The 16,012-nt window shown below is 49.0% G+C and overlaps 1 protein-coding gene across 5 annotated transcripts in view; it reads right to left on the reverse strand.

Moving 5' to 3' along the window:
* Positions 1-16,012, reverse strand: part of LOC141014430 (histone-lysine N-methyltransferase 2C-like) — a 65,286-nt gene that overhangs the window by 45,493 nt on the left and 3,781 nt on the right. For all 5 annotated transcript variants that reach the window (XM_073488215.1, XM_073488213.1, XM_073488216.1 and 2 more), the window contains exons 2-13: positions 12,955-13,182; positions 10,473-10,552; positions 9,422-10,046; positions 9,097-9,276; positions 8,864-8,886; positions 8,501-8,587; positions 8,255-8,364; positions 8,016-8,166; positions 6,741-6,912; positions 5,620-5,734; positions 5,304-5,467; positions 5-5,031 (exon numbers count right to left, since the gene is read on the reverse strand). In XM_073488215.1, the coding sequence (XP_073344316.1) occupies positions 5-5,031; positions 5,304-5,467; positions 5,620-5,734; positions 6,741-6,912; positions 8,016-8,166; positions 8,255-8,364; positions 8,501-8,587; positions 8,864-8,886; positions 9,097-9,276; positions 9,422-10,046; positions 10,473-10,552; positions 12,955-13,181 (6,961 nt within the window). In that variant the 5' untranslated portion in view covers position 13,182. The remainder of the gene's footprint in view (positions 1-4; positions 5,032-5,303; positions 5,468-5,619; positions 5,735-6,740; positions 6,913-8,015; positions 8,167-8,254; positions 8,365-8,500; positions 8,588-8,863; positions 8,887-9,096; positions 9,277-9,421; positions 10,047-10,472; positions 10,553-12,954; positions 13,183-16,012) is intronic.

The following is a 16,012-nucleotide window of genomic DNA, read 5'->3' on the forward strand; positions in this document are numbered from 1 at the left end:
TCACCCACAGTGGCTGCAGACTCTGCCTCCATTTGTGTGTGTTGCTGGGGGCTGACAATAGATGGGCATCCAGGACCAGCATCAGGCTGCAAAGGGCTAGTAGGACCAGTAATAGGTGTGGTTTCAGACTGCTCAGAGTTGGCAAAAACAGGGCTAACAGAACTGGGACCAGGGCTGACCTCCAACCTCAATGGGCTACCAGGACCAGGACTGGGACTAGCCTCAGGCCTCACAGGACTGGTAGGGACAGGACCAGGGTTAATCTGTGTAATACCTGATTGCAACGGGCCAAGAACAGGACTAACAACTGGGCTACTGTGCACAGAGCTAGCTTGAGCTTGCTGAGTTTGAGGAGAGAATGTCCGAGCAGGGCTAACCTGTGAGGGAGCAGAGGGTGGAGAACTATCAAATGTTTCACTAGTGGTGCATGTGCTAGGCATCGCTGTGTTATCCTGAGTGGGACTAGAATGGACAGGGCTAGCATGGCTCAGACTAGCCTGAGTGGAAGTAGCATCAACAGGGATGGCTGATCTTTCATACAGGGGGCTACCCGAGGCATTGCTCTGTTGGCTTTCAACAGCAGAAGTGTCGGTGGTATGAAGAGGACTAGCTAGTGACTGGCTAACTGGGCTCGGACTTGCCTGGTTGGGGCTAACAGCAGATGAGTCATCCATTGGGGAACTGGCAGGTTTTGGGCTTGTCTGCCTAATACTGTCTACACGTCTAAAAAGACCAGAATTAAGCTGAACCACACTCGGAAGAACAGATATCTGAACTGGACTGGCCACCAGGTCCACATCAGGACTAGCCACAGTGGGGCTCAGCTGTGCCACAGTAGGGCCAGAACTGGTTCCAGTGTCGGGACGTGGGCTGTAATGGGGGCTACCTGTGGGGCTACAATATGTTTCACTGGCCTGAGCTGGACTGTGAGGTGCGCTGACACAAGCAATATTAGCATGTGCAGGGCTGCTGTATGGTGTGCTAGCTAATGAGGGCGTCTGTCTTTGGACTGGGCCTGAGTGGGCACTACTAGAGGTGCTTTGTATGTGAACAGGACTAGCTTGACCAGCAGGACTAGACCTAGGTGGACTGTGGATGACAGTAACATCCGTTATGCTAGCAGAGCGGGAAGTTGTCTGGCCACTTTGGCTCAGACTGTGGCTAACTGAGCTACTAGCTGGGTTAGCATCAGTCAGCCTACAGTGTTGAGGACTAAAGCTAGCTGGAGTTGGCAGGGGGCTCGTCTGTACTGCAGAAGTTTGTGAGGGACTGCAGGTAGATCGGACATATGAGGGACTTGACTGACTATGATGTGTGGGACTTTGGCTTGCAAATCTGCAAACAGAGGGATCAGTTCTCTCTTGAGCATGCAGGGAGCCCATCAGACTGTCGCCACTGTTAGTTTCTGTGTGGACTGGGCTAGCATGACCCAAACTGTCCGGAGTAGAGTTAGGATGACTGGTCAACTGGTTGGGGTGGTCGATAGCTACCTCCATCTCCTCATCTTGACATGAGATGGGGTAGGCAGGTCTAGCCAGTACTGCTGAGGGACTAGCTGGTTGTATTGAGGATTTAACCGGTGGTGCCACTGGGTTGACTGGTTGCTCCAAGCTGCTAACATGGGCAGGGCTAGTCACCATTGGTATGGGGCTAGCACAGGCCAGAAGAGACCTGGCAGGGCTAGTAGGCATTTGACTGGCATGTTTGTGTCTTGAGCTAGCCGAGCTATTTTGGATATGTATGAGGTTGGCTTCACCTTCAATAGCTTCTGTGCAGCGTGATGGGCTGTCACCAGAGGGACTCTGATGAATGTGGCTAGCTAGGGGAGGAATTTCCTCTGTTTCATCAGCACAAGGTGAGCATGTTAGGCTACTGTGTTCCATTGAAGTGCTATTGTGAACAAGGCTTTCTGGTGTGGGCATGGCAATGTGAAGGGGGCTAGAATTGTCTGGGCTTAGTGCGCTACTCTGAAGAGGACCAAGCTGGTTTGGTTTGCCATCTGTGCCATGGCTATCAGGGGCAGGGCAACTTTCCAGTGTTTGGCCATCAAGGTTAGTACTCAGCTGCATAGGGCTATGCTCCAAGGACTTCATCTCTGTGGTGCTGGTTTGGGTGCATTCCTTTGTGACTCTTGACTGTGCAGCATGCTGAGAAGATAGTAGGCTTAACTGTGAGGGCCTAACAGTCTGTGAAGAGTGGACCTGTACTGGGCTTGCAGGTTGTGACAGACTACACTGTGTGGCTCTGAGTGGGGCCGGTGATGGGCTACATGGAGCTGAAGTAGGCCTCCGTGAGGTGCGTCTTCTTGGTGTTTGTGCAGACCTCAAGTAGACTGGTGAGAGGTCGTGGTCCAGTGTGGAAATGTCCCCTGCAGCCTCCAATTGCAGCTGAGCAGGGCTGCTTGATCCAGGGCTCTCCTGGTCCAGTGTAAGTTTAGTATCCCCTGTGGGACTCTGTGGAAGCGAGGTGCCGACTTGTGCAGGACTTGGTATAGGACTATGCCGTCTTTGTGGGGGACTGTGGTGAGGTTGTGTGATGATGATGTCAGAACTACACGGTGTATTAAGCTGTGTTTGTGTAGTGTAGTCCTGCACAGGACTGTGTGGTGGAAGGCTTTGCTGAGGCTCTACAGACCCTGGCTGAACCTGGGAAAGACTAAGCCCTGTCTTGATCGGACTGTGCGGAGAATGTGCATAGCTACGAGACGTGGGAAAACCTTGCTTTGGACTCAGAGACTCTGTGGCCACTAGCTGATCCTCTGTGGAATTCGGGGCATGGGAGGTGCAAATGAGCTGGTGAGGACTGTGCTGAGCCTGCGTCGAAGTCACATGTGTAGGACTTTTTTGCAGCTCAGCAGTATCCTCTGGGCATGACATAGGACTTTTAAGGGGTTGTGCTGGACCAGAGTGAGACTGTGTAGGGCTTTGCGTAAGCTCTGCTGGACTTAAGTGAGGAGAGGTGTGGCTTTCTGGGTGTTCTGTAGGATCAGGGTGAGATGGTGTACAGCTTTGTTGGAGCTCTACAGTATCAAGGTATGATGCCGAAGGACTTGTTTCAAGCTCTGTGGGATCAAGTTGAGATGGCAGTGGACTTTGTTGGAGCTCTTCTGGATTAGAACCAGACTGCAAAGGACTGTACTGGAACTCTGTGGGTTCAGGCTGAGTTGGTGCAGGACTACGTTGGTGATCTGTTTGTTCAGGGCAAGATGGTGCAGGACTACATTGAAGCTCTGTGTGTTCAGGCTGAGACAGCACAGGACTGCGCTGGAGCTTTGAGGGTTCAGGGTGAGATGGCACAGGACTGGGTTGGAGTTCTATGGGTTCAGGTTGAGATGGGGCAGGACTCGGTTGGAGTTCTGTGGGTTCAGGGTGAGATGGCGCAGGACTTGGTTGGAGTTCTATGGGTTCAGGTTGAGATGGCGCAGGGCTGAGTTGGAGTTCCATGGGTTCAGGGTTAGATGGTGCAGGACTAGGTTGGTGCTCTGTGCTTTCAGGGTGAGATGGCGCAGGACTATGTTGGAGCTCTGTCAGTTCAAGGTGAGATGGCGCAGGACTATGTTGGAGCTCCCTGGGTTCAGATGGTTCAGATGGTTCAGGAGTAGGTTTGAGTTCTGTAGGTTCAGGGCGAGATAGCTCAGGACTATGCTGGAGCTCCTCAGGTTTAGGGTGAGATGGCGCAGGACTATGTTGGAGCTCCATCAGTTCAGGGTGAGATGGCGCAGGACTATGTTGGAGCACCGTGGGTTCAGATGGTGCAGGACTATGCTGGAGCTCCTCTGGTTCAGGGCAAGATGGCGCAAGGCTGGGTTGGAGTTCTGGGGGTTCAGGGCAAGATGGTGCAGGACTAGGTTGGAGCTCCATGGGTTCAGGGTGAGATGGCGCAGGACTACACAGAAGCTCTGTGGGTTCAGGATGAGATGGCGCAGGACTATGCTGGAGCTCTAAGGGGTCAGGGTGAGATGGTGCAGGACTGGGTTGGAGTTCTGTGGGTTCAGAATGAGATGGCGTGGGACTATGCTTGAGCTCTAAGGGGTCAGGGTGAGATGGTGCAGGACTATGCTGGAGCTCTGTGGGTTTGGGGTGAGATGACGCAGGACTGAGCTGAAGCTCTAAGATGTCAGGGTGAGATGGTGCAGGACTATGCTGGAGCTCTGTGGGTTCAGGGTGAGATGGCGCAGGACTAAGCTGAAGCTCTAAGGGGTCAGGGTGAGATAGCGCAGGACTATGCTGGAGATCTGTGGGTTCAGGGTGAGATGGCGCAGGACTAAGCTGAAGCTCTAATGGGTCAGGGTGAGATGGCGCAGGACTAGGTTGGAGTTTCATGGGTTCAGGGTGAGATGGCACAGGACTAAGCTGGGGCTCTGAGGGTTCAGGTTGAGATGGCGCAGGACTGGGTTGGAGTTTCATGGGTTCAGGGTGAGATGGTGCAGGACTAAGCTGGAGCTCTGAGGGTTCAGGGCAAGATGGCGCAGGACTAAGCTGGAGCTCCATGTGTTCAGGGTGAGATTGCGCAGGACTAAGCTGGAGCTCCATGTGTTCAGGGTGAGATTGCGCAGGACTAAGCTGGAGCTCCATGTGTTCAGGGTGAGATTGCGCAGGACTAAGCTGGAGCTCTGAGGGTTCAGGGTGAGATTGCGCAGGACTAAGCTGGAGCTCTGAGGGTTCAGGGTGAGATGGCGCAGGACTAAGCTGGAGCTCCATGGGTTCAGAGTGAGATGGCGTAAGACTTTGCTGTGATGATGTACAGAGGGTCTTGGTGGGACTCTGTGGTGGCTCTGAAAAAACAAGCTGGACTGGGCTATGAGCGGTACAACTGATGGGTGGATCCTCTGCGTGACCTGGAATTGGTGGCTGTGAAATGCTAATAGATGGTGCCTGTGTGGGACTGAGCGACATGGCCAGAGTAGGACTGTGTGGGGTTGAAGTGTGTGGGATCAGTTCCTCCTCCTGAGGCCTGCAGGCGGAGCAGACATAATTTTCAGACCCTGCCCTGCCCTCCCCAGCCTGGACAACACACTCTGTGTGGACACACCTACAACAACACACAGAGTTAAAACGTGTATGTTTGATGAATTTTAATAATTCTCAAAAGTTAGTTCAACATGCAGGGCAACACACCTGTTGTTTCCTATGAAAGACTACATGCACCAACTGCCTGTACTATTCATCAGGTATACACTACAGGTGTCAACTGAATCGACTACTGAATTAATGTAATTTAAGCGAAGTGAAATGTGAAGTAGCTGCAGGAAGTGTTGACTTTGCAAAATAAACACCAGTTGAAATGTGTGTGTGTGTGTGTACCTATAGCAGCAGATACAAGTCAGATAGTCCTGTGGTATGTCGAGGTCGGGGGCATGGTCACAGAGAGGGCAGGGCAGGGCCGGGTCACATGACTCACATAGAAATGGGTGATTGGCCCACTGGCCTGATGACCTCACACCACAGTGACGGCATATTCTGCAGTTCTGGAGGAGAGAGGTTTTAACACACACACACACACACACACACACACACACACACACACACACACACACACACACACCAAGACAAGTTGGTCCAAAGTTCAACACTGAGGCGAACACAAGTGTGTACTTGTGTGTATGTGTTTTTAGCCCACCTTGCAGCTCCAGACGGTGCTCGGTGTGTGATCCAGAGGTGGTGTGAGACAGTGTGTGTGGTAGGCTTTATCACAGCGATTACACACCAGCAACACTCCATCATCCCCTTGCAACCTAACACACACACACACACACACAGGGAAACAAAATGCTCGTCAGATTGTCGAACAATGTGTCTGAAACCTTGTTCGTAACCTTTTCAGAATCAGAATCAGAGTACTTTATTAATCCCCGGGGGGGAAATTGTTTTTGTTCCAGATGCTCCGTGCAAAGTAGAAATAGAAATATAGCATGAATGGAAACAGGAGATAAAGATAAAGATATAAATAAAATAGTAAAGTAGACAATAAAATAAATAATAAAGTAGACAATAAAATGAAATAATTTGTTGCTAGTCTCCTCACAGATATGAACAGCTGAGTGCTTCAGGAGAGACAGTCTCACAGTCTGCCCTGTTCAATGACCTCAGGTTCCCTTCCTCTCTTCGGCCCACCTTTGAATGTGGCCGTTCAGAACAGAAATAAACACTTTTAAATCTGACTAAATGTAATCAGACAGCACTTTGTGTGAACCAGCTCTTTAACAGCACACGGCAGCCTGCACACCATCTCTTGGGAGGGTGTGTGCACAAGAACAACAATTAATGTGTACTAATGCGTGCTCACGTCTTTGTGACAGTTGCCATTGCTCTCACACGCTGTAGTGGGCGCTGTGGACAAATTTACACCAGCACACAGGAAAGGCAGACGTGACGGCTCTTTAAAACTTTGACATACAGTGTCTGTGTATCTGTGCTGCCTCCTTCATGAATACGTTGATCAGTGTTGGTGATTAAAGAGGAGCAACACAGTAAAAGTGGAGACACAGCTGACTCAGCAGGCTCAAAATGCTGACTGTGCCAGATTGATTAACTTGTTATCAACATGATCCTTCATGTGTTCATCATGTTTGTGTCTCCTGATGAATCTCAGTGTAGTTTTGGGCCTCAAGCGGCTCCTGAGGGAAACATCCATCTCTTTAGCTGCTAAACGCTCCACCAGGTTCACCAGCTAGTCTCTAACTGTGTCTGTCTGCTGAATCAGACAGGGAACATTTTAATGAACTGTGTGTTTGTGTTTACCTGCAGCTCTGACACGTTCGACACCGAGGACACTGCCAGCCGGTCCGGCACAGAGGGGAGGGGACCAGAGGGGGGTCCAGGCAGCTGCCATGGTAATGGTCACCACAGCAACAACACATCAACAGACCGCTGACATCACCGCCACCCAAACACAGCACACACTGTGAGGACACTAGAGAGACAGACAAGTTTCCATCTGTATTTAGTTCGTATTTAACCAGAAACCATGACTGAATGTTTTTTTCCATCCACTCGTCCAGTTCATTGGCTGATGGAGATAAAGAGGGGGCGGAGCTAATTTCTCCAGTCTGCCCCATTAAACCAGAAGACGACACAACAAGATGATTTTGTTCATTAAACATACAATATGTAATTCCTGTCAACAGGGGGCACTCCATCAAAACAAAACACAAGACATCTGTCAAGTGTTGTGGGGGGCAGATCCAGACCTGCTGGAGGACTAAACACCTGGAGTCTCATCGGGTTCTGATCCGGAGCCGTTCACCGACGGGAGGAGAGCTCAGAGTTACTTTTGAACTTGTGGGATTAAAAAGTGGATTTATCTTCACTCCTGTTTATCAACCTGACTGCAGCAGTGATCTGGAGGTGACCTCCACTGTCGGGTGGTTCTGTTCTGTAATGTTGACTGCTGACTGGAGCTGGAGGGGAAATGGACTTTACTTCATGAACGTAACATTACAGAGAGGAGACAGAGAACCAGAACCAGAACCAGAGTCTCTGCTGAGTGCTGACTTCACTCAGAGCTTCACCTCAACTCTCTGATGTGTTAAAGTTTTCTTCTCGTTATGTTTGGTCTCGCTCTCAGACTTCCTTCCTCTCTCTCTGACTCTCTCCTGAAGTTACAGCCACAGACGACCAGATGAAACTCAGCGTCACCTCGAGGACACTGGAGGATTTCTCTGCTTTAACTTTGTTGGAAACATTTGTGATGATGTGAGAACACAACTCAACAACATGCAGAACAAAGGTCCAGTCGGTCTTTCACATTTTAATACAGAAATCTGACAGATTATTTGATTTAAAGAGCTAAAGTCGAAGGTCAAACGATGGAGGACATGATGGACAGTGGACAGTGTGTGAGGAAGGTTACAGTCTCCTCATCATCGCTCCACACACATCTGATGTTTTCAGTGAATCACTGGAAGTGATGAAACACGGAGAAGTCACATGATTCATGACATCATCAGTTGTTCACTCAGTCTGTTTCAACAGCTTTTACCCCTCAGACAGGAAACAGTTTGAGAGAGTGTGTACCTGTGTGTGTGTGTCTTGTACACAGTGTGTGTCTCTGGGTCCAGTCCTGGTGAGCTCCAGCAGCAGCAGCACAGGGGAAGTGGTAGCTCCGCCCACAACTTGTCTCCCGGCAACGCAGTGACGCCCCAAGCCGACGGCAGAATGCACACACCTGGACAGGCGGGAGAGGAGGCAGAGCTTAGTGAGGCAGTATACAGCTGCATGTGTGTAGTTACTAATCAAACGCTACACTAACTGACCTGCGTGCTTCCTGAGTCGATGGCTTTGTCCACGTAGAGCAGTGATTGGCCTTCTCCGCGACACACCCCCTCTGACCAGGCTGCACACTGCAGGTGAGCACAGCACTGACCTGCACACACACACACACACACACACACACACAGAGAGTCAGGTTCACCTGAAAGGACGGACTGACGCTGACAGAAGGGGTTGAGGCGGGGAAGCAGGGCTGGAGGAGAGGAGAGGAGGACATTAGCTTCCTGTACCTGTGAAGTCAAACAGTGACTGGACGTTGATGTCGTGTGGAAGGCCGACAGGTCCGAGCTGCTCCACAAACTCTGAGGAGGACTCCTCTGAAACATTGGGGAACACGGTGATCAATAACACTGATCAGTCAATTCAATTCTGAGTTTATTCACTTAATAATGAGCTTTGAATGAAGCTGAAGTATTCTGAGTCACTCAGCGACACAAAACACTCGACATTATCAACATTTATCTGGACCTTCATCAGGACCAGTCAGCTGGTCTCTGGTTTGTCTCCTTTAGGAAGACTGATTCTAAATCCAATCATTGACCATCACAGAGAAACAGCAAGATTCACAAAGATCAGTCAGTATGAGTACTCACCACACTGCTCCGGACTGCTGCACCTACACACACACACACACACACACACACACACACACACACACACACACACACACACACACACACATTTAGTGTTACTGACTTGGTTCACTGATACAATAAAACAAACACTCTGAGACGACTCGTGGGAATTCTTATGGAAATGTGAGCGTGTCTACCAGAGGTTTGACTTTTATTTTGATAGAGGTTAAACAGGAAGTGAGGTCACTCACGAGGGCGGGGCCTGGTCACCACGGTAGCAGTGGTCGTGGCAGTCGTTGTCTCGGTCGGAGGAGGCGCGGCGGTTGAGGATGTGGAGCGGGATGTAGCCCGGGGTCGGGCCGAACACCACCAGGCGGCCCTGGCCCAGAGGAGGCTCGTCGCCACAGTAACAAAAGGCACACTGCTTCAGACTGCAGGGCGAGACACACCGACGGACAGAGTGACAGAAAGAGAGAGAGACGGATTAATAAAATGAACCCTGCTGAATCCAGTTACACTGCTTCCTGTTCCTGCTGTAACCATGGAAACACACAACGGTCAGCCGGATTAACTCACCGTTTTTTGGTGTGTCCCAGGCTCGGTGTGGGCGAGGCCCCGGAGTCCTCCGACAGGGGGGACAGCGAGTCCTCGTCCTCCAGTCGGGGGCAGGGGGACACTGGAGGACTGGAGCAGGGACTCAGGGCAGGAATCTGCTCCAAGCGACTGGCCCCGCCGCCCTCTGTCTCCATGGGAACTGTGCTGAGATTACAGTCCACCTCCATGGGGGCGGGGCTGTGGCTCGGGCTGGGCCGGTCCACCTCCACAGGCGCAGGAGGGGGTCTGGGGCTGGAGGCTGGGCTGTGGACCGGGCTCAGGTCTGGGGAGGGGTGATGGGGACTGACTTGAGGTCCCCTCCCAGGACTGGAGGTTGGGAGGAGGGCAGCAGGAGCTGAGCTGGTCCTGTCCTCCTCCTCCGCACTGGGAGGTGGTTCTGGGCTGGACTCTGCCACTGTGGGGTCACGATGAGGGGGGTCAGGGTCCGGCTCAGGTTCTGGACTGAGGCGCTCCTGGCTGGGTTCAGGGTCAGGGGTGGGGTTTGTGTTGGATTTTCTCCTGGAGGTGGACCGACGGCGTCCTGGTGTCTTCTCCTTCACCTCCTTCAGCTCCTTCACCTCCTTCAGCTCCTTCAGCTCCTTCACCTCTGCGCGCACACACACACGCACACAAACGCGCACACACACACACACACACACACACACACACAATCATAAAACCTCAGAACACGTTTAAGCCAGCTGATTGGTCCGTCCTGTCAGGTGTCTCTCTGTGTTTACAGTCAGTTGTTCTGGTTCTGGTCTCAGGCTGATAACTGAGCTGACGAACACAGAACGTCTGTTTAAATATGACCTGGACCTTTTACTACACTAACGTGTCTCCTCACTTCTCTCATCCGTGTCTCAGCTCGTCCCAGTGAGGATGTTAGGAAGACATGAGTGAGGCAAACGAGGAGACGCCTGTGTGTCCTCCTCCAGAATTTTAAATTAAGTTCTGATGGTCTGAATGAAGTTTGGACCAAAAACAAGTTGTAAGCAAACAGAGCTGAGCTCCTCAGGTGGATCATACAGACCTGTCTTCTGGGGAGTTTTCTTCTCCGTAGCGTCCATGCTCTCTTCGTCCTCTACCTGGGCTCGGCCTCGACTCCGCCCCCTGCACACAAACACACACACCTGGTCAGTTTCACAGATCAGACTCTCAGGATAAACCTGAACAACAGCGCTGTGAGGACACAACTGTCCACTGGAGACGTTTCAGAAGTCAAACACTGAGTGAGAAATAAATCAAAAGACGGTGAAACAGATCAATTTAAAAGAGGCCAAATGTGAGAATTCTAGTTGAAAACATTCAAATAACAAACTATCAACAGAATGTGAATAAACAGCAGTTTTCACATTATGAAGTCTATTCTTTATGATGCAGAGGTATCTACTGAAGTTAGCGTGCTAACCAGCTAGCTGCTGCCCGTCCTGATCCAGAGCTCCTGTGCTAGTGGTGTAAACACCAACACTCCCCTGATCCTCGAGCTCCCAGTCAGAACCACAGCAGCTAACTAAGCTAACAAGCCACAACTGCTACAGTTAGCAGCAGTTAGCGGCTAATCTGCTGATGAGCTGCCCCCTTTTTTGTTCTGAGCACCTTTAAATAAGCGTAATGACAAAAAGGAAAGTGTACACAGGTGAGCTGCTTTTAAAAGGTGCCCTCACAGCTGGAGGCCACAGTTCAGCAGCAACAACCTCAAAGTCTGTTGTCAACCTGCTGGTGATACACGGCTGCAGTACACCTCTAATGGAGGAAGGCAGGGCCGACCCAAACGCTGCGGGGCTTCTACTGTTATCAACATCAGCGTATGAATGAAGGAGACCGAAAAAGAGGCAAAAGCCTGATAGAGAGCCGGAACCGGTGCTCCTCTGTGGCTTTCAAGTCTCAAGGAGCGCTCGCTCGACCCTCCAGGTCCACAGCTGCTCAACATTCACTCGCTCTGATGAGATTTATCTTGTTTAGTGAATCATATTTGACGACTCCTCGTGACGCTCGACAGAACCAATGGATCAGAACTGTTTTAAAACAGTGAAGTCGACCTTTTGGATATAAACTGTCATCACTTCATGGTTTTGTCCTGGTGGACATTTGTGTAATTTGTCCTAATTATCACACTGATGCAGTGTGAAGTGTTTTGTGAGGTCACGTGACCTTTGACCACCAGATTCTGATCAGTTCATCCTGGAGTTCACGTCGATGTTTGAGACTAGTGAAGACGAGACGTTCCCTCGAGGTGATCCAGAGACGAGACGCCGGCGGACACAAAAAAACACTTTGACCAGGTGTTCAGGTAAACATGATGACATCACGATGACATCACAGCATCAAAACCTGAGCAACAGCAGAGAGACACACACACACCCTCCTGGATCCAGCAGTGTGTGTGTGTGTGTGTGTGTGTGTGTGTGTGTGTGTGTGTGTGTGTTTGTGCGCGCGCAGCAGGAGGTAAAACCTGGAGTAGACTCGGTCCAGCTCACACCTCCTCCTCCTCGCTGCTCATTACCCAGCATGCAACTTAACCACTTCCTCTCCAACCGATCACACTCACCACAAGACACACACACACACACACACACACACACACCCTGCAGATCAGTGTGTGTGTCTTCACTTTATTCCCTCTGAGGGTTACATACATATCAATACAGAGTGATGAATCTGAGTCATCAGACTCGAGCTGATCGCTGATCAGATTGTTTATTGACCATAATAATTCTCACTGTCCTTCTGTTATAACTCGTCTGCAGAGTCAGTCTGAGATGTTTCTGTTATAAACCAGTTTATCATCTGTTTCCTCGACACTCTGCATCTCCGTCTGCTCTGCGCTCCGTGTGTTAACGTTGTGGATATGATTTAGATCGTGATAATAATAATAATAATATTATTTATCTGTCCTGTTGGGTTCCTTCAGTCACATCACTGAGAGTTTTGATGACTTCAGTCAGACTGTCAACATTTCTAGACACGCTGATCCTCAACATCCACCTCCAATACTCGCCAACAGTTCAACACTTCTACACAGCTAGCTTAGCGTTAGCCTGCAGGGTCACTTCCAGACTCTTCTCCAGCGTGATGAACGCTGGTTGATAATGTCATGACCCGATGTGAGCAGTGCATGCTGGGTAACCCGCAGACAAACCACACACAGAACTGAAGTAAAAGTGGAAATTTGTTGTTAGTTTATGATTACATTTGCACATTTTCTGAAGATAACAAACAATAGAAATAGAAATACTTTGGAAAATGCTGTCAATGAAGAAAAAGTATCTCATTTTTACTGACGTGTTGATTTCTTGTACTATATTCTTCTTTGTTATCTTTTTGTTTGTTTCATGTGCGAGCTGTGAAAATAATGTTTCAGTATTATCACTGAATCAGCCTTCAGTGCATATTTATATGAACAATCAGTTGAAGGTTGACAGACAAAGATTAAAATAATGATGTCAGTGTTGATGCCTGTGGTTAAGACATGAGAGCAGCAGGTGAGCACATCTGTCCTCAGACACACTTACTTCTTCCTTGATTTGGGAGGTGGAGGTGGAGGTGGAGGAGGAGTAGGAGGAGCGGGAGGCGCAGAGCGGCCGCCGCTGCCATCTTTGCGAGGCCGCCCACGAGGCCGCCTCTCGGGGGCGGGACTAGTAGCGGCGGCTTTGGCCAGCTGAGCGCTGCGTCCGGCCCGAGTGACTGGAGGGGCCGGTCCTCTGTCCCGAGGCTCCTGAGACTGAGCCTCAGATGGCATTCTGAAACAGAACAGAGAGGTTCAGGTCCGGTCCACTGGAAGAGACACAGAGTGGGAGGTCGTCTCGATGAACTACAGGTCGACCAATAACAGATGTTTGACTGATTTTCAGTTTCTGGGGCAGAAAACTGATAATAAGAAGTAAAAGTTCTGATATCAATATATCAGCTCACACAGTTCTTTGCCCTGATCTCTTGAATGTGGTTCTGAACACGTGATCAAAGATCCGTTTTACAGTCCAACAACAAACTTCATCATCTAAAACCACATGAGTGACCTGAGACAGTGGACCTGTAACAACCATCAAACCCCTCGAACATCTTCCTCTTCTGCACCGAGAGCTTTAAAACAACAACTTCTATATCAGCTGACATCAGGAAACATTCACACGATACAGATATAACTGCGATATCTGTGATATGGACCAGTCTATCAATCAGGCTCTGATATCTGGAACCTCTAGTAGATTTATTGGATTACTTTAGTTACTAGTTACTTTGCAGATTCAGAGTATTCAGTCCTGATAGACTTGTGACGTTTAACCAATCAGAGGATGCTGCGTCAGAGACAACGTCTTGCATTTTTAACTCAATTTTTTTAAACACTGACAGATAATCTGAACAATGTTAAACATCAGATCTGATAATCGCTCCATCACTACAACTAACTCTGTTCGTCTGACCACCAGGTTTGAATCAGAAGTACAGGAAGTCAGGACGTGAAAGCTACATAAAGAGACGTCAGTCACATGATCAATAAGTTACAGTTCAATAACACAGAATCTGATTCAGCTCACAGCCAGATGTTGAACAGCTGCAGGTTTGTGGTTGGAACAGTAAAGTATCAGGTCAGTGTGTACACACGTTTCTACTGTCAGGAAGTTCATTCACCAAACCAACCAGAGACAAACACTCTGTGATCCGTAAACACAAGATTCAGACTGTGATCACTGTGATCAGTGTGATCAGTGTGATCACTGTGATCAGTGTGATCACTGTGATCAGTCTGATCACTGTGATCACTGTCAGCTGCTGATTCAAGACAAAGTCATAAAACATCTGTGTAAATATTCTGACTCTTTATAACAACCGTCATTAATAAAGGGACATTTATAGTTTTAATCTTTAGTGAAGTTATTTGACTGAAATCTATACAAACCATTTATTAAACAATGTGTTTATTGTAAAGTCTCATCATTTAATTTCCTCTTTTATTCAGGAAGTCCTTCCAATAATCAGACGACACAATAAAAGCTGCATCTTTTCATGACAAAGACAAAACATACATCCATCTGCAGTGTCGTCCATGTTTGTTTTAATCTACAACAATATTGTTTATAAATAAAATCGAACATGTGCTCTGAGATGTTCGTTTAAAAAATACTGAGTGAGGTTTTATCTCTGTCAGATGATCTCTGCCTCCCTCCGACATCAGTCACGTCAGCCTCATGTCCGCCACAGTTCAGAGCATGAGAGCAACATGAGCTGCAGACTGGATTATGACGTGACGTGTGTCCTCTGTAGAGCTCACCAGAGTCCACTAGAGTCCAGTACAGCAGACTGAGGACAGCCGTGTGACCCAGTGACCCACTGACATGTCATAATGACTGACAGCTCAACCAGCCAATCACAGCACAGTGAGCAAACAGAGACTATCAGTGACCTTTGACCCCTGCTGCCTTGTTGATGCTGAGTTTATCTGATTTTTGACTTTGTCCTGAAACAACCTGAACACATCGCTCTGCTCTGATGATTATCTGTATTTACTGGATAAATACTGAGGCCAGAGGACGTTCAACAGCCTGTATACTAGCTATACTATAGCAAAGTAACTAGTAACTAAATGTATCAAATAAATTTAGGAGAAGAAATAAAGGAAATACTCAAGTAAAGTAGCTGAAAATTGTACTTGAGTAAATGTTCTTTAAGTTTTGACACTAAAAGTTTCATTTTTACTGTAAATGAATGTCGGTGTTAAATATCAGTGTTCAGTCACGTTGAATACTAATGATCAGTATCAGACCACCATCAGGCGTCATCACAGCCTCATCACAGCCTCATCACAGCTTCATCACAGCCTCATCACAGCTTCATCACAGCCTCATCACAGCCTCTTCACTGCTTCATCACAGCTTCATCACAGCCTCATCACTGCTTCATCACAGCCTCATCACAGCCTCATCACAGCTTCATCACAGCCTCATCACAGCTTCATCACAGCCTCATCACTGCTTCATCACAGCCTCATCACTGCTTCATCACAGCCTCATCACTGCTTCATCACTGCTTCATCACAGCCTCATCACAGCCTCATCACAGCCTCATCACTGCTTCATCACAGCCTCATCACAGCTTCATCACAGCCTCATCACTGCTTCATCACAGCTTCATCACTGCTTCATCACAGCCTCATCACTGCTTCATCACTGCCTCATCACAGCCTCATTACTGCTTCATCACAGCCTCATCACTGCTTCATCACAGCCTCATCACTGCTTCATCACAGCCTCATCACAGCCTCATCACTGCTTCATCACAGCCTCATCACAGCTTCATCACAGCCTCATCACAGCCTCATCACAGCCTCATCACAGCTTCATCACAGCCTCATCACAGCTTCATCACAGCCTCATCACAGCTTCATCACTGCTTCATCACAGCCTCATCACAGCTTCATCACAGCCTCATCACTGCTTCATCACTGCTTCATCACAGCCTCATCAGTCCAGTCCAAATATTAATTGTACAGCGAGCGTTAGCCTCTGACGCCCGGCGTGTTGAACAATCAAAGTCCACCGGACTACAGATCAGGTCCAATCCAACAATCACGTC

This window comes from Pagrus major, chromosome 19 (assembly GCF_040436345.1).
Source record: "Pagrus major chromosome 19, Pma_NU_1.0".
Lineage (NCBI taxonomy): Eukaryota > Metazoa > Chordata > Actinopteri > Spariformes > Sparidae > Pagrus > Pagrus major.